Source organism: Bos indicus x Bos taurus, chromosome 28 (genome assembly GCF_003369695.1).
Source record: "Bos indicus x Bos taurus breed Angus x Brahman F1 hybrid chromosome 28, Bos_hybrid_MaternalHap_v2.0, whole genome shotgun sequence".
Lineage (NCBI taxonomy): Eukaryota > Metazoa > Chordata > Mammalia > Artiodactyla > Bovidae > Bos > Bos indicus x Bos taurus.
In genome coordinates, this window is record NC_040103.1 from 28,858,271 (window position 1) to 28,880,165 (window position 21,895).

A 21,895-nucleotide genomic window follows, 5' to 3' on the forward strand; every position below is an offset into this window, starting at 1 on the left:
GGATATTTAGGGAAACATCATTCCAGTGAAACTAAATGTCAGGGTATTAAACCACCAGATTGCTTTTCTTACCTAACAGTGTATTCTGAAAATCTTAAAATACCAGAGCATAAAGAATTCCTTATTCTTTTTCATAGCTGCTACCTACTGTATGAATGTATAAATGTATGTACCCATTCACTTAACTACTTATTTTATAATTTATTGTAGCAAAAAAAAAAAATCAATGGAGAAACAAACTTGGATTGAGAAATGTTTCTGACTATACCATAAAATACAGAAGAAGCCATGAAAGAAAAGATTGAAATAAAAAATAAATTTTCTACACAGCAGAACTCAGAATATGAATATTAGTTTTAAAATATGTCTTCAGTGAATGATATTTTAATAGACACTGACTTTTTTATAAAACAAATACCAAGCCTGATTTTGGATTTAATAGATTTTCAGGTTATGATTGACCACACATATTTGATCATTAACGTTTGTGCTTCATTAGGAAAAGGAAGATGGAGAGTCTATTTAGTTTGCATGCTTGCTTCCTTTCTTCTTTCCTCCCTTCCTCCCTCCCTGGATTGCTAAGCACTTTTAAGTGTAATTATGATTTGAAAGTGGAAATAGAAAAGGAAAGAGCATGAAATAAAAGTCATTGGACAACCAGTCAGATCTTTTGCTAGCTCTGCAATTTTGTGAATATCATTATTAGGTTTCACTAAGGGAAGGAACTAGCTTGTATTTGATTTTTCCCCACCACAGTGAGGCTTCCTAGGTGGCTCAGTGGTAAAGAATCCGCTTGCCAATGAAGGAGCTGCAGAAGATGTGGGCTTGATCCCTTGTTTGGGAAGATTCCCTGGAGAAGGAAATGGCAACCACTCCAGTATTCTTGCCTGGGAAATCCCATGAACAGAGGAGCTTGCCCATCTACAGTCCATGGTGTTGCAAAGAATTGGACGTAACTGAAGTGACTGAGCATGTGCCTCTGTAGTGAATAACTCAGTTCAGTTCGGTTCAGTCGTACAGTTGTGTCCGACTCTCTGTGACCCTATGGACTGTAACACATCAGGTTTCCCTGTCCATCACCAACTCTTGAAGCTTGCTCAAACTCATGTCCATCAAGTCAGTGATGCTGTCCAACCATCTCATCCTCTGTCGTCTCCTTCCCCTCCTGCCTTCAATCTTTCCCAGCATCAGGGTCTTTTCCAAAGAGTCAGTTCTTCACATCAGATGGCTAAAGTATTGGAGTTTCAACTTCAACATCAGTCCTTCCAATGAATAGTCAGGACTGATTTCCTTTAGGATTGACTGGTTGGATCTCCTTGCAGTGCAAGGGACTCTCAAGAGACTCTCCAATACCACAGTTCAAAAGCATCAGTTCTTTGGCGCTCAGCTTTCTTTATAGTCCAGCTCTCACATCCATACATGACTACTGGAAAAACCATAGCCTTGACTAGATGGACCTTTGTTGGCAAAATAATGTCTCTGCTTTTTAATATGCTGTCTAAGTTGGTCATAGCTTCTCTTCCAGGGAGCAAGCATCTTTTAATTTCATGGCTGCTGTCACCATCTGCAGTGATTTTGAATAGCTCAGTACCTAATATAGAATTTTTGAATAGCTCAGTTCAGTTCAGTTCAGTTGCTCAGTCGTGTCCGACTCTTTGTGACCCCATGAACCGCAGCACACCAGGCCTCTCTGTCCATCACCAACTCCCAGAATCCACCCAAACCCATGTCCATTGAGTCGGTGATGCCATCCAACCATCTCATCTTCTGTCGTCCCCTTCTCCTCCTGCCCTCAATCTTTCCCAGCACCAGGGTCTTTTCCAATGAGTTACCTCTTTGCATCAGGTGGCCAAAGTATTGGAGTTTCAGCTTCAACATCAATCCTTCCAATGAACACCCAGGACTGATCTCCTTTAGGATGGACTGGTTAGATCTCCTTTCAGTCCAAGGGTCTTCTCCAACACCACAGTTCAAAAGCATCAATTCTTTGGTGCTCAGCTTTCTTCACAGTCCAACTGTTACATCCATACATGACCACTGGAAAAACCATAGCCTTGACTAGACGGACCTTTGTTGGCAAAGTAATGTCTCTGCTCTTCAATATGCTGTCTAGGTTGGTCATAACTTTCCTTCCAAGGAGTAAGCGTCTTTTAATTTCATGGCTGCAGTCACCATCTGCAGTGATTTTGGAGCCCAGAAAAATAAAGTCTGACACTGTTTCCACTGTTTCCCCATCTATTTCCCATGAAGTGATGGGACCGGATACCATGATCTTAGTTTTCTGAATGTTGAGCTTTGAGCCAACATTTTCACTCTCCTCTTTCACTTTCATCAAGAGGCTCTATAGTTCTTCTTCGCTTTCTGCCATAAGAGTGGTGTCATCTGCATATCTGAGGTTATTGGTACCTAATACAAAAATGTTTGTTAATCTTATCTCTCTAGAACTCAAATTGTTTCTGCTGTTTTTGTTTAGTCTCTAAGTTGTGTCCAACTCTTTTGCAACCCCATAGACTATAGCCCACCAGGCTCCTCTCTCCATGGGATTTCCCAGGGAGAAATACTGGAATGGGTTGCCATTTCCTTCTCCAGGGATCTTCCTGAGCCAGGGATTGAACCCACGTCTCCTGCATTGGCAGACGGGTTCTTTACCACTGATCCACCAGGGAAGCCCATTGAAGAACTCAAATTCCTCACTTGTAAATTATGGATTATATTTATGAGAATAAATATGGAGTAATATGTGTGAGAGGATTTTGTTAACCATAGATAATTTATACCTACCTAAACAATTATCTTTTTGAAAGAGGACTGAGCTCGCAAGAAAATATTAATATTGATATTAATATTTTATAATATATAATTAATATATATATATTAATATTATATATTTATATATATATAAGATATGTAAATATATAATAACTGCTGCTAAGTCACTTCAGTCATGTCCGACTCTGTGCCACCCCGTAGACGGCAGCCCACCAGGCTCCCCCATCCCTGGGATTCTCCAGGCAAGAACACTGGAGTGGGTTGTCATTTCCTTCTCCAATGCATAAAAGTGAAAGTGAAGTCGCTCAGTCGTGTCTGACTCTTAGCGACGTCATGGACTGCATCCTGCCAGGCTCCTCGGTCCACGGGATTTTCCAGGCATAGTAAAAGCCTTATAACTCAGTTCCAGGCCTGGGGATCAGGAGGTGTGGACTTTACCACTTTACTGTGACATTCCAGAGTGCAGTTTTCTCTTTTTGGAACTTTGGAAATTGTAGAATCATTTGTGAATGTGAGCTGCAACTTTAGTGCAAAACAGACCCTGTTGACACAGATGACTTCTCGAGCTCAGGGTGTTCTTGCTTTAATCTTTTCCCATTAATGCAGCACACATTCATTGAAGTATGAAGATAGATAACTGTGCTAGGTGCTATAGCCCATATTACTGTATCAGCTCTTCTTTAATCCAATTTGCTACTCTTTTTTGAATTTTTTATTGATTGAATTTCTGTGATAAATCTAGTGAAGGACACCTTGAAGAATATTTGAAATACACGCATGACTAATTCTTTTTTTTAGACCATTTTTATATCACAAAAGAAACTGCATGCCCAATAGCAGTCAACTCCCATTTCACCTCTCAACAGCTGCTTATTGTCGTTGCTCTTGTTGTTCAGTCGCTCAGTCGTGTCTGACTCTGTGACCCCCATGAACTGAAGCATGCCAGGCTTCTCTCCCTCTTTCACTATCTCCCTGAGTTTGCTCAAACTCATTGTCCATTGAGACAGTGATGCCATCCATCTTATCCTCTGTCGCCCCCTTTTCCTCTTGCCCTCAATTTTTTCCAGCATCAAAATCATTTCCAATGAGTTGGCTCTTCAAATCAGGTGGCAAAGTCTTGGAGCTTTAGCATCAGTCCTTCCAGCAAATATTCAGGGTTGATTTCCTTTAAGATTGACTGGTTTGATTTCCTTGCTGCCCAAGGGACTTTCAGGAGTCTTCACCTGCACCACAGTTTGCAAGCATCAATTCTTATGGGCATTTCATATACATGGAATCATACAATATGTAGTCTTTTGTGTCTGGTTTCTTTCATTTCATATGATTTTTTTTAAGTTTCATCCATGTCATGGTATGACATGGTAAAATTAATTTTAATAACTTTTAAACTAGTCTCATGTATCCAAACTATGCTTATTTCATTTTATGTATCATCAATATAAAACTTTATTAATGAGATATTTTATATTCTTTAACTTATATGAAGACTTTTTTTGTGGTGTAGATTTTCTTTAGAGTACATCTCAGTAAAGTATAGTCACCTTTTAAGTGTTCAACAGCCATGTGTAGTTAGAGGCTACTGTATTAGTAGGACTCCTGGTTTTAGTTCAGATCTCTTTTCACTGCATTGTACTTAAAATGTACACATTTTTCTGAAGATACAGAAGCAAATTTTTAGAGAAATTATACTGGAATCTAAAATGAGTTTCACCTAAACAGCTCCATTCATACCTAATTTTCTTTTTTTTAATTAATTAATTTTTTAATTTAATTATTTTAATTGAAGGCTAATTACTTTACAATATTGTAGTGGTTTTTGCCATACATTGACATGAATCGGCCATGGGTTTACATGTGTTCCCCATCCTGAACCCCCCTCCCACCTTCCTCCCCATCCCATCCCTCTGGGTCATCCCAGTGCACCAGCCCTGAGCACCCTGTCTCATGCATCAACCCTGGACTGGCGATCTGTTTCACATATGATGATATACATGTTTCAGTGCTATTCTCTCAGATCATCCCACCCTCGCCTTCTCCCACAGAGTCCAAAAGACTGTTCTATACACCTGTGTCTCTTTTGCTGTCTTGCATATAGGGTTATTGTTACCATCTTTCTAAATTCCATATATAATGCATGACTAATTCTGACCATGGCTTATTTTGATTTAGAAGAAGGCTGACCTCCTGCTCCAGGTAACAGAATGTCACATTCAAGGCTAATAAGATTCTAAAACAAAAGCTTTACTTGGGTGCTTTTTAAAAAATTCTTTGACAGCTAAAATTAGCTGGCTTTTTATTAAATTTTCAAAACATAATTTTTAGAGTTCTGGAAACACATGCTACTCACAGAAGAGGATATTGAATCAAAGAATTATTTCATCATTTACCTTTTCAGTCATTCTCATGACTTCATGCTCTTTGATGTTGAGACCCAAAGAGCTAGTCCATGTCTTTGCCCAACAGGAATAAATAAAAATTGATGTGTTAGGGGGAAGGTATATAGAGGCTAAGATTATTAGGATAATGATATTTTTATTTATACCTTGTATTTGCAAATTTGAAATACTATATGTTTTTCCCTCAAGTGTTAGTTACTAAAGGGAAAAAATGACCAGTTAAAATGGCAAGACCACAGATAAATTATAGATCAAAATTTTAATAAGCATGATAATAATCAGATTAATTCTAAACTTCTCTACTAGTTTTTAACATTTCTCTTTTTTTTTAATTTAATTTAATTTTTTAACTTTACAATATTGTATTGGTTTTGCCATATATCAAAATAAATCCGCCACAGGTATACATGTGTTCCCCATCCTGAACCTTCCTCCCACCTCCCTCCCCATACCATCCCTCTGGGTCGTCCCAATGCACCAGCCCCAAGCATCCAGTATCGTGCGTTGAACCTGGACTGGCGACTCGTTTCATATATGATATTATACATGTTTCAGTGCCATTCTCCCAAATCATCCCACCCCTCTCCCTCTCCCACAGAGTCCAAAAGACTGTTCTATACATCAGTGGCTCTTTTGCTGTCTCGTATACAGGGTTATTGTTACCATCTTTCTAAATTCCATATATATGCGTTAGTATACTGTGTTGGTGTTTTTCTTTCTGGCTTACTTCACTCTGTATAATAGGCTCCAGTTTCATCCACCTCATTAGAACTGACTCAAATGCATTCTTTTTAACGGCTGAGTAGTACTTCATTGTGTATATGTACCACAGCTTTCTTATCCATTCGTCTGCCGATGGACATCTAGGTTGCTTCCGTGTCCTGGCTATTATAAACAGTGCTGCGATGAACATTGGGGTACACGTGTCTCTTTCAATTCTGGTTTCCTCAGTGTATGCCCAGCAGTGGAATTGCTGGATCATAAAGCAGTTCTATTCCCAGTTTTTTATTATTTTGAATTTTTTGTCTTTATCTAATGAAGATTATTATTACTTGTAGCATTTACACTTCCAACAGTATAATGGTGGATGTTGGCTTCAAAATTTTCAAGTTGCTCAAATTTGGAACTTACTTTCTGGGATTTATAGATTCTTCCTTTTTAAAAAGGAACTATCCCTTTCCTTCAGTTTAGCACTGCAGGTAGATTCCCTATAGTGAATGAATCTCCCTTGTTCTTATCACAAATAGCCCTCGGAATAGCAACTCTTTATTTAAGGCAGCAGTCCCCGACCTTTTTGGAACCAGGGACCGATTTCATGGAAGACATTTTTTCTACAACCAGGGCAGTGGTAGGTTGAGGGGGAACAGTTCAGGATGATTCAAGCCTGTTTAATTTATTGTGCACTTTATTTCTACTCTAATGCTGCCGCTGATCTGACAGGAGGTACTGGTCTATGGCCCCAGAGATTGGGGGCCCTTGAATTAAGGCTTAAATTTTTAAAAACAATCTTTTTCTTTCAGACCTCTTAAGCCATGAAAATGCAGCAACACTGAATGATGTAAAGACACTGGTCCAGCAGCTATACACAACGCTGTGCATCGAGCAGCACCAGTTAAACAAGGAAAGGGAGCTTATTGAAAGATTAGAAGATCTCAAAGAACAGCTGGCGCCCCTGGAAAAGGTGCAAATTCAAATTTCACACTTTTCTCTTCACTAATATTTTTTCCAGAGGATATATGTTTGCTTCCCCCCTTCCAAGTTGTATGTGATTGAATTATGTTAACCTGATGAGTTGGGGAACTGAATCATAAAAATCTTCCAATTAAAACTATGAAAGAACTTTAAAAGAAATAGTTTGGGCCTTAATAATGGACCTAGAGCTTTGAGGCCTGAATATATTCTCATTAACCAGACATACTACCTTTATGACAAAGATTGGAATACTTGCTGATCAAGAAGGGTTCTAAGTGAGGTAGATAATCATTTTAGCCAACTTAAGAATTAATATTATATGGAATATCATGTAACTGTTAAAAAATAATTCTGTAGATCTAATATGCTATAGAAAACTCATATTTTATGAAAAGTAAATTATAAGATAATGTATGCATTAGTGCATTTTGTTATTGTTTAGTCACTAAGTCATCCAACTCTTTCGTGATCCCAAGGACTATAGCCCACCAGGCTCTCTGTCCATGGGATTTCCCAGACAAGAATGCTGGAGTGGGTTGCCATTTCCTTCTCCAGGGAATCTTCCCAACCCTGGGATCAACCCCGCATCTCCTGTATTGGCAGATAGATTCTTTACCACTGAGGCCCCCGGGAAGCCCGTGGTAGTGCATACTATGATTCCATTTTTCATTGAAATATATGTTACACATATAGCCATACACACACACACACACACACACACACACACACAAAGAAGAAAATAGAAGGGACGTATTCCCAAATGCTAATAGAATGATAGGATCATGAATAATTTTTCTTCTTTATACTTTGCTGAATGTTTTACACTGAAGATGTGTCATCCTTATTTTTTAATAATAATACAAGTATTTCCACTTTAAGAAACTAGACTATATTAGAGATTAAGGAGGAGAATAAATAATATTGTACTTTTTTCTTATTTCCTTAAAAGTAATAAACATATATCTCAAGGTTGTTCTCATTAAATTTAAGACCTTTAGAAATGTTTGAGGAACTATTGTAAAGGGAGGTGAAATTTAAACTTTGTACTTTCAAAATGCAAAGCTTTTTTTTAATGTATTAGCTATAACAAAATAATTATCATCCTTTACTGAATATTTACTTTGTGCTAGGAATTGTCCTACGTATTTTACCTGTATTCTCTTATTTAACAGAACAACACATTAATGAAGTTATGGTGATTCTTGGATCAGGGCCTGAATCCAGAGTCCATGCTCTGACTCGCTGTGCTCTTTTGCCCCAGTAGACCTCTTGAGTAAAAAATTAATAATGGATTAAATCTTGAATGCTACAGTGAGAGAACATTAGCCTATTTTTGTTTCCCTCTTTCAAAGAAAATAATCTTGTGGTTGGATAAAGACCTATGAAACTAACTTATTTCACCATATTTTCAGCTACTAATGTACTAAAAATGTTATTCCTATAAAATATTATTCAGTAAAAACTGCAGATACTATTTAGGAAGACAAACTATGTTTTCTAGAATTGAGACCAACTTGTATCTTGATTGCAAGCCCTGTTCTTAAGTGAACATAGAACAGTTTAAATAAGAGTTTAAAATTGGATCTATGTCAAAATGCTTTAGAGTTGACTGATCATGTGTGACCTATAGGTACGAATTGAAATCAGCAGAAAAGCTGAGAAGAGGACCACTTTGGTGCTATGGGGTGGACTTGCCTACATGGCCACACAGTTTGGCATTTTGGCCCGGCTTACCTGGTGGGAATATTCTTGGGACATCATGGAGCCAGTCACCTACTTCATCACTTATGGAAGTGCCATGGCAATGTATGCATATTTTGTAATGACACGCCAGGTAAGAATTCCTCTTCAAGTAACTTTCCTGACATAGTGAAATTTTGGTTGTCAAAGTAATTCTCTTTTCTCTCATATTCTTTATAAGGCCAGTTCCCTTTAAGTAAATCACTTATCCTTTATATGCAGTCACTCACATATACACACGTACATGCACGTGCTCATGCATGCCAATTACATATCAGGAACTACTCTAGGTGCTAGAGATAGAGAGATATAAGACATGGCTTTGGCCCCCATGGAGCAAACAGACTATTAAGAGAACCATATAAAGTGCTAAATTCATAACAATATTATGGTAAGATAGAGAATAAGAAGGCAAAGGAGAAGAGAGGTCAGCTGTAGGATAACTTGTTCAGCTCAGTTGGCTTGGCTTTTTATGTACTGTGTAATTAATGTAGCAGTCAGATGGGGTAGTTTTTTGTTTTTATCGAATATTTGGAATGGAGAATTGGTGAAAACTAATCAAATAAACAAAACTCTGGGTTACTTCTAAGTATATCAGTAGTATAGGTATTTGTCATTGTTATTTTAATGTCAAGGAAGGGAAGTGAAAGTTAGATATCTAATCACTATTCTGTTCTTTAACAACCAAGGCTCATGTATTAAATATCAGTGTCTAGAACTAATTGTTATTGTTAGTGCTATTTTTTTAGTAGCTTGGAAATCCATGGGATGTATGAGGGATTTATTATTGCTTTAAGTGATACAACCATAGATCCAGGCTCCCTTGAATAAAAATCACTTGAAATAGTTGAGACAGATGAGAAACTTTTTCTATTTTCTTAAGTGTCAAAAGAATTCTGAGAGTTGCTTCTTATGTTTTTACATGGCCTCTGTTGAATGAACATAGATGTTTTATTTCTGTAGTCATTAGACCAGTGGTCACAGGCCTATTTTTGTGAGGGAAAATGAAAGCTCAAGGGTGTTATTTAACCTTTCTGGGCCTCCCAAATTTGTCTAGTGGGCAGAAGAGAGGAAGTACATTGCTCATGTCCTGCTATTGTTTGCCCAGCATCTCTAGCACTTAATCCCATGTCTAGCTCATATTCGTCACTCTATATGAACAGAGCGGGCAACCAGATCAGTCTTATCTAATCAGACCTCTGGGCATGGCTTGCATATGTCTATGTTGTTTAGTTTCTTGTTGTTTAGTTTCCAAGTTGTGTCTGACTGTTTGTGATCCCCTGAACCGTAGCCCACCAGGCTCCTCTGTCCATGGGATTTCCCAGGCAAGAAAACTGGAGTGGGTTGCCATTTCCTGCTCCCAGAGGATCTTCCCAACTCGGGGATTGAACCCATGTCTCCTGCATTGGCAGGTGGATTTTTTACCACTGAGACACCCCTTAAATGGGTTCTTTTTATCAGGTGAAATCTAGACTCCTTAGCCGAAGTTCATAACTGGTTGCTGTCCTTTCCAAATGTCTCTCAACTCATCTGTGTATGTACTAGGTATTTTAAACACATTAAATTACAGTTGTCCCTTGAACATCAGGGTTTAGGGGCATCAACCCTCTGTGAAGTGAAAAAAAAAAAAATCCACATATAACTTACAGTCGTCCCTCTGACCCATGGTTCCTCTGTATCCATAGTCTCTCCATATCCAAGGTTCCCCATCTGGGGATTCACCTGACTGTGGATCGTGTAGTGCTATAGTATTTACCATTGAAAAAAAATCCACATATAAGTGGACCTGTTTGGTTCAAACCCATGTTGTTCAAGGGTTAACTGTATAGTGTTTGAATGTGTTAGTTGCTCAGTCATGTTGGACTCTTTGTGACACTCCAAGGACTGTGGCCCTCTAGACTATCAAGATTGCCGGGAGAAATATCAATAACCTCAGATCTGCAGATGACACCACCCTTATGGCAGAAAGCAAAGAAGCACTAAAGAGCCTCTTGATGAAAGAGGAGAGTGAAAAAGTTGGCTTAAAGCTCAACATTCAGAAAACTAAGATCATGGCATCTGGTCCCATCACTTCGTGGCAAATAGATGGGGAAACAGTGTCAGACTTTATTTTTATGGGCTCCAGAATCACTGCAGATGGTGATTGCAGCCATGAAATTAAAAGACGCTTACTCCTTGGAAGGAAAGTAATGACCAACCTAGACAGCATATTCAAAAGCAGAGACATTACTTTGCCAACAAAGGTCCGTCTGGTCAAGGCTATGGTTTTTCCAGTGGTCATGTGTGGATGTGAGAGTTGGACTGTGAAGAAAGCTGAGCACCGAAGAATTGATGCTTTTAAACTGTGGCGTTGGAGAAGACTCTTGAGAGTCCCTTGTACTGCAAGGAGATCCACCCAGTCCATTCTGAAGATCAGCCCTGGGATTTCTTTGGAAGGACTGATGCTAAAGCTGAAACTCCAGTACTTTGGCCACCTCATGCGAAGAGTTGACTCATTGGAAAAGACTCTGATGCTGGGAGGGATTAGGGGCAGGAGGAGAAGGGGACGACAGAGGATGAGATGGCTGGATGGCATCACTGACTCGATAGACGTGAGTCTTTAGTGAACTCCGGGAGTTGGTGATGGACAGGGAGGCCTGGCGTGCTGCAATTCGTGGGGTCGCAAAGAGTCGGACACGACTGAGTGACTAAACTGAACTGAACTGAGGGAGGCCTGGCGTGTTGTGATTCATGGGGTCGCAAATAGTCAGACACGACTGAACTGAACTGAACTGAATACAGTGCCTATGTGTCCTACTGTTTAAATGCTGAACTGCTGTGATTCCTCAACATTTTTGCTGCCCCCAAGTGACTGGTTGCAAAATAGCAGTAGTAAACAATTTAGTCTTGTGAGTAGGAAAACATTGACCAAATTGAATGTAAAATATTCTTCCCCATGTCAATAGCCATAATTAACACCCATGAAGCAAAAGCCTATTCAGTAGCATTTAAACTGTTGAATAAGCTTTTATTAGCAACCTAAATAGATTCAAAAGTGTATTAAGTTCCAAAGAATTTTTATAAGATGATAAGTTCCTTGAGATCATAAAATTAAGTAGCATATTGAATTTTACTAATATTTCAGTGAGACCTAAGTACCACTTTCTATCATATGAAAAAGGAGCCTGACAATAAGAAAATGCCAGTTGAAAAAGTTACTTCAGCAGGCATGTGAACCACTATTCAATACCCTAGCCCAAGTATTTTCAACAAAGGGGATGTCACCCTCAAGGAGGCAAAAATTGGTTCTTGAGGAGTAAAACATCTTGGAAATTACAACAGATAAATGGATATACAGTCTATCTGTGGTATTAAAACCTCTTTGGGGAGAAGAGGCAGCTAAGGGGAAAATATCTGCAAAGGCATCTTAAGGTAATGATGAAAAAAGATTAAGAAACACTGACCTAGCCTTTAATACCCTTTGTCATCTCAGTTCCAACATTCATGCTTTATGTTCTGTTATACTCCAGCAAACTACTTCAGTGACCATTCAGAACCTACTTATAATAAAAACTCGTGTGCCTAAACCTGTAGGCTCCTGACGTCTCTCTTAACTTGTTTTGTCACCTTCCTCATGTGTTGCTTCCTTTTCTGTCCCAATTAGACCCTATTGCCATTCTGTTCAATCACTGCTCCATTGTCTTTCCATTATATGTAGTCTGTAAACTCCTAATCTTGGATAATTCTAGCCATTTACCCTATATCCAGGCTACTGAACATTGCTAGAGAAAAATCATGTAATAGTATGGAATGGGCAACTGCTTATGTTTCTAATTAGATTTTCTTCCCCCATAAAGTTACTTCAAGACTTCACATCAAGCTCCTCATCCCACCTTTAACTTTGCCTTCTACTTCTCCTAGAAAATTGAGCTTAACAGATAGAAGCTTTCTAATTCCTAAACTCTGTGAGTTTAATAGCATCCTTACTGACTTGCATACTATTTCCTTAAATTCAAATAAGAGGTGGCATTTTCTTAATCAGGGCTAGCTCTTCTACCTTCTCTTAATCTTATTACCTCCTTCCAGAATCTTACCCCAGTATATATTTTTTGTATGTTCTCTATGTTACCAAACTCTCCTTCTCTGACTCTCTTTCCTTTATAATAAAGCTCTCCATGTCTTTCTTCTCAGTTATTATCAAATAACCAAGTTTCTAGAATAGAGTCTAGCATGCAGTTGCTTAGTAAATGCTTGTTGCCCAACTAGATCTGAATAAATTGAATTAGTGTATACATTTATATCCTTACCAAAGATAAGTAGCCTAGTCACAGCAACTTAGATGAAAGTAGAGGGCTTTCTCTCAAGTTTTTAAACCAGCATTTGTCCCTTAGGTCAAGATTATTTGATCCAGATCATGATTCTGTCTTTTTAAAAAGCTTCCATAAACCCCTCAACTACTGTTGAGTCGTTATCTGTCATCCTCAGTATTTAAATATTTACTTCTGTTTCCAGTTGTGGCATACTAGGTAATCAGAACAATGCTCTCATTAGGAAATGTTAAAATAGTTAAACAAAACATAAAACACATCTGCCTGTAGATTCTAGAGAACATAACAAAAATTACCAGGCAAGGACCAGAAGAAGAGAAGTCTGAGTAAGGTGAGTCTGGTGTTTAGGTGTCCTTTTTCCTCTGGGATTTACACTGAGTAAAGGCCGAGCAGCCAAGAAGCTGAGCCATACTGGATAACCTAGAAGGACCAAAGCCATAGACATTCATGTCCAGGGATTGTTAAAATAGGTTGAAACACGTTTGCTTTGGTTTGGAATTTTAAAGGCCACTATTGTAGAATAGAAGAACCTGTTCTTTCAGTCATCCCAGTGTTGTAAATTGGATTGAAGTAGTCCTAGAATACTGGAAGTCCCATAATGCTAATCTCACAGGTTCCAGGCAGAAGAAAATATTAATCTCCCTGGGAGGAGATAACATTATCCTAAGCCTAAATACAGAGTTAAACATACAATAAAAAATAAACAGATACACAAGAAAATACCTATAAAAACAATAGACGTTTGAAACACAAATAGGAGATCTAGTAACTGGATTTATCAGACAAAGCCTTTAAAATGATTATGCTTACTGTATTCGGGGAGATAAAAGGTAAGGTTGAGAATATTAACAGATAACTTGATTAAAAAAAAAACAACATTCTAGAGAACAAATTTAATGGATTGATTTAACTGTAGAGTAGACATAAGCGGGATATAGTGACCTGGAAATAAATCAGAAGAAATAAATATGGAAAGACATAAAGAAGTAAAATATAGGAGAAGGTAAGAGGTATAGAGGATAAAGTGAAAAGGCCTAATACATTTTTAATTTTCTTAGTGTCTCAGAAGGAGAGGAGAAAAAGAATGGGAACAAACAATATTTAAAGAGCTGATGACTGAGAGGTTTCCAAAATAATGAAAGACATTAATTTATAGATTTAAAAATTCTGTCAAATACCAATCAATGTAAAGGAAGAGAAGCTCACATCTAGACACATCAGAAGTAAAATTGCAAAAGACAAAGACAAAGAAGAAATCTTAAGAGAAGCAAAAGGAGAAAAAGAAAGGATTGCCTTCTGAGGAGTCACTGTTAGATAGCATGTCAACCACAGAAATGAAGGTAATCTCAACCACCAGAAGGTAATAGAATGGTACCTACAATGTGTTGAAAGAAAATAATTGTCAACTTAGGATTCTATACTCAGCAAAAATATCCTTCCAAAATAAAGGTTAAATAAAGATGTTTCCAGACAAAGGAATAGAGAACTTGTCACCTGTAGATCTGTACGAAGGAAATACTAGAGGTTGTTGTTCTTAGGGCAGAGGAAGGTTATCACAGCTGGAAAGTCAAAAAAGCAGGAAGGAATGAAGAGCAATGAAAATGGTAAATCTGTGAGTGAATCTAAATGAATATTAAATGGACTTCCTGGTGGTCCAGTGGTTAAGAATCCACCTGCCAATGCAGAGAACACAGGTTTGATCGCTGGTCCGGGAAGATTCCACATGCCACAAGGCAGCCAAGCCCGTGTACCACACCACTGAGCCCTGTGCCACAGCGACCGAAGCCCGCACACCCCAAGCCTGTGCACAGGAGAAGCCACCACAATGAGAAGTCCACGCACGACGAGAGAGCCTGCGTGCTGCAGCAGACACAGCACAGCCAAAAATAACAACAAATGAACAGTGAATGCGTAAAACACAGAAAAAACGAAAACATACAAAACTAGCATGTGTATCTGGAGGGGTAGGCGAACTTGAAGTGTTGGAATGTGCCTTTGTTGCCTAGAAAAAGGGTAAGAGTACCACTTCCATTCCACTTTTATTTTTGGTCCTAGCCAATGCAGAAGGCAAGAAAAAGATACAGTGGATGAAAATATTGGGAAGAAAAACAACTGGCATGATACATAGATTTTGCACATAGAAAAATTTTAAAAACATGTGTAGATAATTGGTTAGAATTCATAAGTGAGTTTCATTAAGGTTACTGGATACAAGGTCAGTGCACATAAATGAGTTACATATCTATATGCCAACCACAAATGGTTAGAAATGAAACTTTTTAAAAGATGCAACTTAAAATGACTTTTAAAAATAAATCATGCAAAAGATGTACAAGATGTCTATGTAGAAAAGCATAAAATTAAAGGAGATTTAATGAATGTAATGATACCACATGTTCATGGACCAGAAAAGTAAATATTGTAAAAATGTTGGTTCTCTCCACATTGATCTGTTAGATTCTTTGCAACCCCAGTTAGAATCCCAATAAATTTGGGATTGGGGGAAGAGATTTGATTAAGCTACTTCTAAAATTTATATGGAAATAAAAACACTAAGAAAAGTCAATAAACTCTTGAAGAAAAACTACATAAAAGGATTTACTATGTCAGATATGAAGACTACAGTTCTAGTCTACAGTTCTCCAGTACAGAGCACACTGCGGAGCTGCAGCGACTGAGACAGTGACGGAGGTGTGGACGCTAGTCCAGTGGAATGGGAGAGCAAAGTCGGAACAGCCCTAGTGTGAATGCACTTATGATGTTAAAAAATGGCGCTGCCGAGGAAAAGTCTTTTGGTAAATGGTGCTAGAACAATTGACTGTCCATATAAAAAAAAGAAATGACCTCATCCTCATACTATAAACAAAATTAATTCCAGATGGATTGTTGATCTAAACGTGAAAGGTAGCACAATGAAGCTCCTGGGAAGTAATAATATAGAAGAACATCTTCATTACTGTGGAAAAGAAAACAGCTGTTTACACAATAAAAAGTGCTAGCTGTAAAAAGTAGAAATAATAAATTAGGCTGTATTAACAATTAAGAACATCTTTTTACTGAAGAGCACCATTAGGAGGGAGAATGAGCTGGGAGGAGATGTTTGCAGTATGTATATCCCACAAAGGATCCATATATATTAACAAATCCTACAAGCCAATAAGAAAAAGACAATCCAGATATGCACAGGCACTTCTAAAAGAGGATATGTAAACGGCCAGTAATATAAAAGAGGATATGAAAAAGCCTCAGCCTCACAAGTAATCATGAAAATGCTGTATATCATCAAGAGAAGTAAAAACATGTGTCTACATAAAAATTTGTACACAAATGTTCATAGCAAGATTATTCATAATAGCCAAAAAGTGGGAAAATCTGAATGTCTATCAATTGACAAATAGGTAAATAAAGTGTAGCATATCCATTCAATGGAGTCTTATTTGGCAATAAAAAGAAATAATGTACTGATACATGAAACAAACAGATGAGCCTTGAAAGAAGCCAGACACATAAGGCTGTATGTTGTATGATTCCACTTATGAAATATCCAGAATAGGCAAATCTATGGAGACAGAAAGTAGACAGGTAGTTAACCTAGAACTGGAAGTATGGAGGGAGATCAGAAGTGATATTAAAGGGTATGGGGTTTCTTTGGGGGATGATAAAAATATTCTAAAATTTACTGTAGTAATGATTGTACAATTCTGTGGCTGTGCTAAAAAGCACCGTTATACCTTAAATAGGTAAATTGTATGGTATCTCAAGTAAAGTTGTTTTTAAAATGTTAGGTAGGGCTTCCCTGGTGACTTATGAATCTGCCTGCCGGTACAGGAGACACAAGTTCAATCCCTGGTTTGGGAAGATCCCACATGCTGTGAAGCAAGTAAGCCTGTGCACCACAACTATTGAGCCTGTGCTCTAGAGACCCCGAGCCACAACTACTGAGCCCCCAAGTGCCCTCGAGTCCGTGATTCACAGCAGGAGAAGCCTCCGCAGTGAGAAGTCTGCACACGGCAACTGGAGAGTAGCCCCTGCTCTCTGCAATTAGAAAAAAGCCTATGCAGCAACAAGACCCAGCACAGCCAAACATAAATAGATAAATAAAATTTTATAAAATAAAATATGAGGTAGTCATGTAAATAATATAATTTAGGAGTTTGGGATTAACATACACACTCTACTATATATAAAACAGATAAGCAACAGGGACCCAATGTATAGCACATGGAATGATGCTCAGTATTTTGTAATTACCTGTATCTGAATCACCGTGCAATACGCCTGAAACTGGTGCACGCAAAAGATGAGTATCACAGACATGATACTGAGTGAAAGTAGTCATACACATTGCGTACTCTCTGACTTCATTTTTATTAATATAAAATTTTAAAAACCAGGTGAAACTGATCCGTAGAGCTCAGGAAGATGCATTTTAAGTAAGAAAGCTACAAAGAGAGCAAGAAAACAGATACCATAAAAGTCATGATAGTGATTATTTTGCAGAGGAAGAAAGGGTGAGTAATTGGACAGGGGCAGGAAGGAGGCTTCTGAGTTATTGGTAGTATTCTATTTTCTTTACCTGGTGATGATTAAAATTTATTATGTGATGATTCTTTAGGAAGTACATTTTTGTTTTGTGTTCTCTTCTGTGTTTTCACAATAAAAAAATTTTAAGAAATATTTAACATAGCACATGTCAGTAGTATATCTTTATTTGCAATCATGTGTACTGAATCTAATCAATAGTAAGGGCTTATTTTGTGACGATAGTGTGCTAAGGACTAATAATTTAATTTTTCTTTTATTTTTGTAGGAATATGTTTATCCAGAAGCCAGAGACAGACAATACTTATTATTTTTCCATAAAGGAGCCAAAAAGTCACGTTTTGACCTAGAGAAATACAATCAACTCAAGGATGCAATTGCTCAGGTAAGTTTTCCAAAAATAAAAGTAAACCCCAGCCCCATCTTGTACAGTGGCGGCATCATCATCTATAATCACACTACTTAAATGGGTAAACTCTGAAAGAATGATCCAGTCCTCTTCTTCCTATGCAAATTATTCCTCAACCAGTAGAAATGACTGTTTTAACATATACACCTCTCCAGGAAGTTTTATATAACACAAGCAGGTGTTATGTAACACAAGAAAAGATAATGTGTCCCATCTATCCTGTTAACACTAGCATATTGAAATTTTTAGACCTATTTTTAGTTTTTTAGTTTTTGTATCTTTACCTTTCTGTCTGCTTTTATCTTTCTCTTTTTTTTTAATCTTTCTACAATTGACCCCAAGATCTCTCACCTAAAATGTGTGGTAGCAATGGGGCAAAAATAAAACCCAGGTCAAAGAGAGACTACTAGAAATCTTTGCCAGGTGCCAGTCAGAGCTTATTGAACTACTAGACGCTTTTTTAAAAGATTGATATTTTATTTCTTATAACAGTTACCTCTTTCACATTTCTGATTATGCCTTCCCCTCACTCTGATATCTTTGATTTTGGTTAAGAAATACTCATTCCTTTTCTTTGCAGTCTTTCATTACTTTAGAGGTTTTTTAAAACCTCAGGAAACCATTCCCTTCTCTTCAAAGTTTAATTATCTTCTCTGGACCTTCTCCACCTTCTCTGTCCCTTTGTGGTGATGGGGTTGTGCTCTGAATAGGTTTAATTTGTCTTCCTGCCTCGGCCTAAGTGAATTCTTACCTTCTGGAGCTATTAAAAAAATAGGTACTTCAGCCCCATCCCCACACTGGGGTGAGGCCCAAGCATGTGTGAGTTTTGAAAGTGCTGCAGTTGACTTCACACCCCTATTTTTAAAATTACTGATAAATGAAAAGCTTAAACAGCAACTAGACAAATAACTAAAGTCTTGAGCAGTATAATTTAAATTCTGGCTCCAAAGGGCTTCTCTGAAGAAACGCCATCAAGGTACCTCCGATGCCCTCGCATTCTTGAGCCCCGAGTCCTGCCCTGCTGACTGCGCGGCCTTTCTGGAGGCTCTGCTGACAGCTGAAACTACCGGGACCAGCTTCTGTTTCCATACACCTTTACTGTCCTGCGCCTTCGCCACTAGGGCACTCGTACTTTCAGAGTGATTCAGATGGTTTCTCTGACTCATAATGATGGAGGAAAGACAAGTTCCTTTTCTCAGGAGGCAGTAATATCATTGAAAGCTTGACTAGCCAGTTTTTCTCACCTTTTGTTTCTATTTTAGGCAGAAATGGACCTGAAGAGACTGAGAGACCCATTACAAGTACATCTGCCCCTCCGACAAATTGGTGAAAAAGATTGATCTGCAAAGAGTCTCTGAGTCCCGGCAGAAAGAACACCTGTTTATAACTATGGCCTTTTTAATTAAAGCATTGCAGGTGGAAGCTGGGAGCCATGTTGGGGTAGAGGGTTTTTACCTTTAATTAAAAACAAAAACAAAAAGATCTTAGGGAAGAAAGTGTTAAAATCTGAAGATCACGCTTTGTGGAATATAGCTCAAAGGGCTTCGTGACATACTGTCTTAATCAAGCATCTCAGTTTCTGGATGAAAATGATACTCTATATAGTTGGGAGATTAGATTCACAAAGAAAAATTGATGCTGGGGGTGTTTGTCTCTTGCATCTTCTTTGCAGGGTCAGCAAAACAGTAACACACCAGCACCCCACTCAGCTCTAATTTTCTTTTTTTAATTTAACTTTTCTTAATTTTGACATAGGAGTAAATAAATCCACCAGAAAAGCAAAACCTCAAGATACGTGGGTGGCAAACAGAGTCTGAGCCCATGTCATTAGCTTTTATTTTAGACTGGACCCAGTCTCTGCAAAGTTACCAGGACTCTCTCCCATTTGTGCACATTTCTGACCACCCACACCTGTTGGTATGGTAGTTTTATCCATATGATAATTGGAACCAACTTATGACTGTTTGATAATTGACTCTTTGGATTATGCCTTCATACCTTCTTAAATGTCTATATATTTCAGTGCTCTGAATCACTATCTAGAAATCATTGGCAACACTGCATGAGGTTTCTTTTGTTTTGTTTTTTACTAAGTAATCTTTAAGAGGAAGACAAATTTCCCTCCTTTATTTAACTATCCCATTGATATTCCTCTCTCCCTCCACAGCTCAAGCCAGAGGGGGAATGTTTAGCTGTATTACTGAATCAGGAAGATGTAAGGTTTACAAATTGGCTAAAAATCATGGCTCTGTAGCCATTTCAGAACCCGAATAGTTTCATTGCTGTTAATCTGCTTGTATGACAGCATCCCAGGCCACCCAGATGGCCTTGCCTTGTATGGAGGCTTTGTTAGTCTCGAAGGATACACACTTCCATGCTGCTTGTGAACCCTCCCACCTCCACCACTTAAGCAGTTGTAAATCAAGTGAGTGGATCTCAAAGGGTGCAATTTATCTTTATATAGGAATACATTTCTATGGTTTCTTTCAACCTACCCTCTTCACCCTATTTTTTCTTATCTTAAATTGAGAGAAAGAGGAAATAATCTTATACTCTATCAAAATATTTTCTATCGTATTTCCAGATGACATCTGCACTTGGAGAGTCAAAGGAATCTGTGTCTGATCTGTTTTTATTAATAACGACTTGTGGGGGCAGGATGAAAGGATGATGGGGCTTGTCACACAGCTAGCTGATTCACTTTGTTCTTTCACATGATCCATCCCTCCTCCTTGTGGCAAGGGTTTTCTTTCTCTTTTTCTTCCTTCTTTGGGATCATTGTGTATGAAGAGAAACACTTTAAGTGACAAACCCAGACTCCAGGTGCCTTGCAGAGGTTGAAGGCCGGCCAGGATTGCTGCTGCTGCTCCTGCCACCACCCCTCCCTTGCACTGGCATGACGGAATGAAAGGATGCATGTCTCCACTTCCCGTCCTCCTCCCACTTCCTTCCTCATCCGCCCCCAAGTTGTTCAACCCCCTTCCCTCATTTATTTCTGTTAAGCTCTGTGAATTATTTTTAAACCATTTATCCTGTTTGTACTGCAGGGGTTTTAAGAAGAAACAGCACAGTGCAATGAGCAAATCCTTTCAGGTTGTGTGGGAGGCTAGGGAGGGGAGAACGTGAAGAAAAGTCCTTTAAACAAATAGCAAAATATTGAACATGTGTAAAATCCTGTATCATTTATGAAATATGTATAAAACGCAATGTACCTCTGGAACAATAAATACTTATTCAATTTTTGAACTATAGCATCTCATTCTTTAAAGCAAAGCAACCAAAATCAAAAGTAAAAACAAGCTTGTTTTCTTCTGATTCAGAGTAGGAAGGATCCTTATAAAAATACAATTTGGAAACTGTTTTGTACCCAGAGCCTGTATTTTTAAAAGGCATTTCACGAAGTCTTCCTAAACTTAAGATGGTTGATATTTTCCTAGTTTTTCAGAGCCACCAGAAGTTCAGTTATCAACAACCCAGAGAGCACCCTGAGACTAATATCCTTATCTCCTGGTTAACAGGAGCTATCTCCATTGTATCCGAACACCAGTGTGGTCTCCTGGACTCCAGAAACTTGTTCAAGAAGGAACTAAGATCAAATTCTTATTATTTTAAGAGTGTGTATCAAATTTATAATGTTTACCCAATGGGAAGATACCACATGCTGCCTAGTCCATTGAAGGCCTATCGAAAAGCATGTGTTAAATCTCTGCATTAAGTGCAGTGTGAGATACACTAAGAGCCTCCACAGCCACGGTCCTGCCTCCAGTCAGCTCACAGCCACCGCCACAGACATTCCTAAGATACATAAGGCTTAAGAAGATAATATTGAAAATGTTAAGCTGTTGTTTGGATTTAACAAATAACAACTACACTCAAGCCCCTATGGTCAACTAATCTAAGACAAAGTAGGCAAGAATATACAATGGAGAAAATATAGTCTCTTCAGTAAGTGGTGCTGGAAAAACTGGACAGCTACATGTAAAAGAATGAAATTAGAACACTCGCTAACACCACACACAAAAATAAACTTGAAATGGATT

The 21,895-nt window shown here is 38.2% G+C and overlaps 1 protein-coding gene across 1 annotated transcript in view; it reads left to right on the forward strand.

The window, feature by feature from the left end:
* The window catches only part of MCU (mitochondrial calcium uniporter), a 194,911-nt gene extending 173,810 nt beyond the window's left edge, over positions 1 to 21,101 (forward strand). Inside the window, exons 5-8 of the mRNA XM_027531095.1 lie at positions 6,686 to 6,846; positions 8,488 to 8,691; positions 17,715 to 17,831; positions 19,118 to 21,101. Coding sequence (XP_027386896.1) covers positions 6,686 to 6,846; positions 8,488 to 8,691; positions 17,715 to 17,831; positions 19,118 to 19,195 — 560 coding nt within the window. The 3' untranslated portion in view covers positions 19,196 to 21,101. The remainder of the gene's footprint in view (positions 1 to 6,685; positions 6,847 to 8,487; positions 8,692 to 17,714; positions 17,832 to 19,117) is intronic.
* Positions 21,102 to 21,895: the final 794 nt, after the last annotated feature.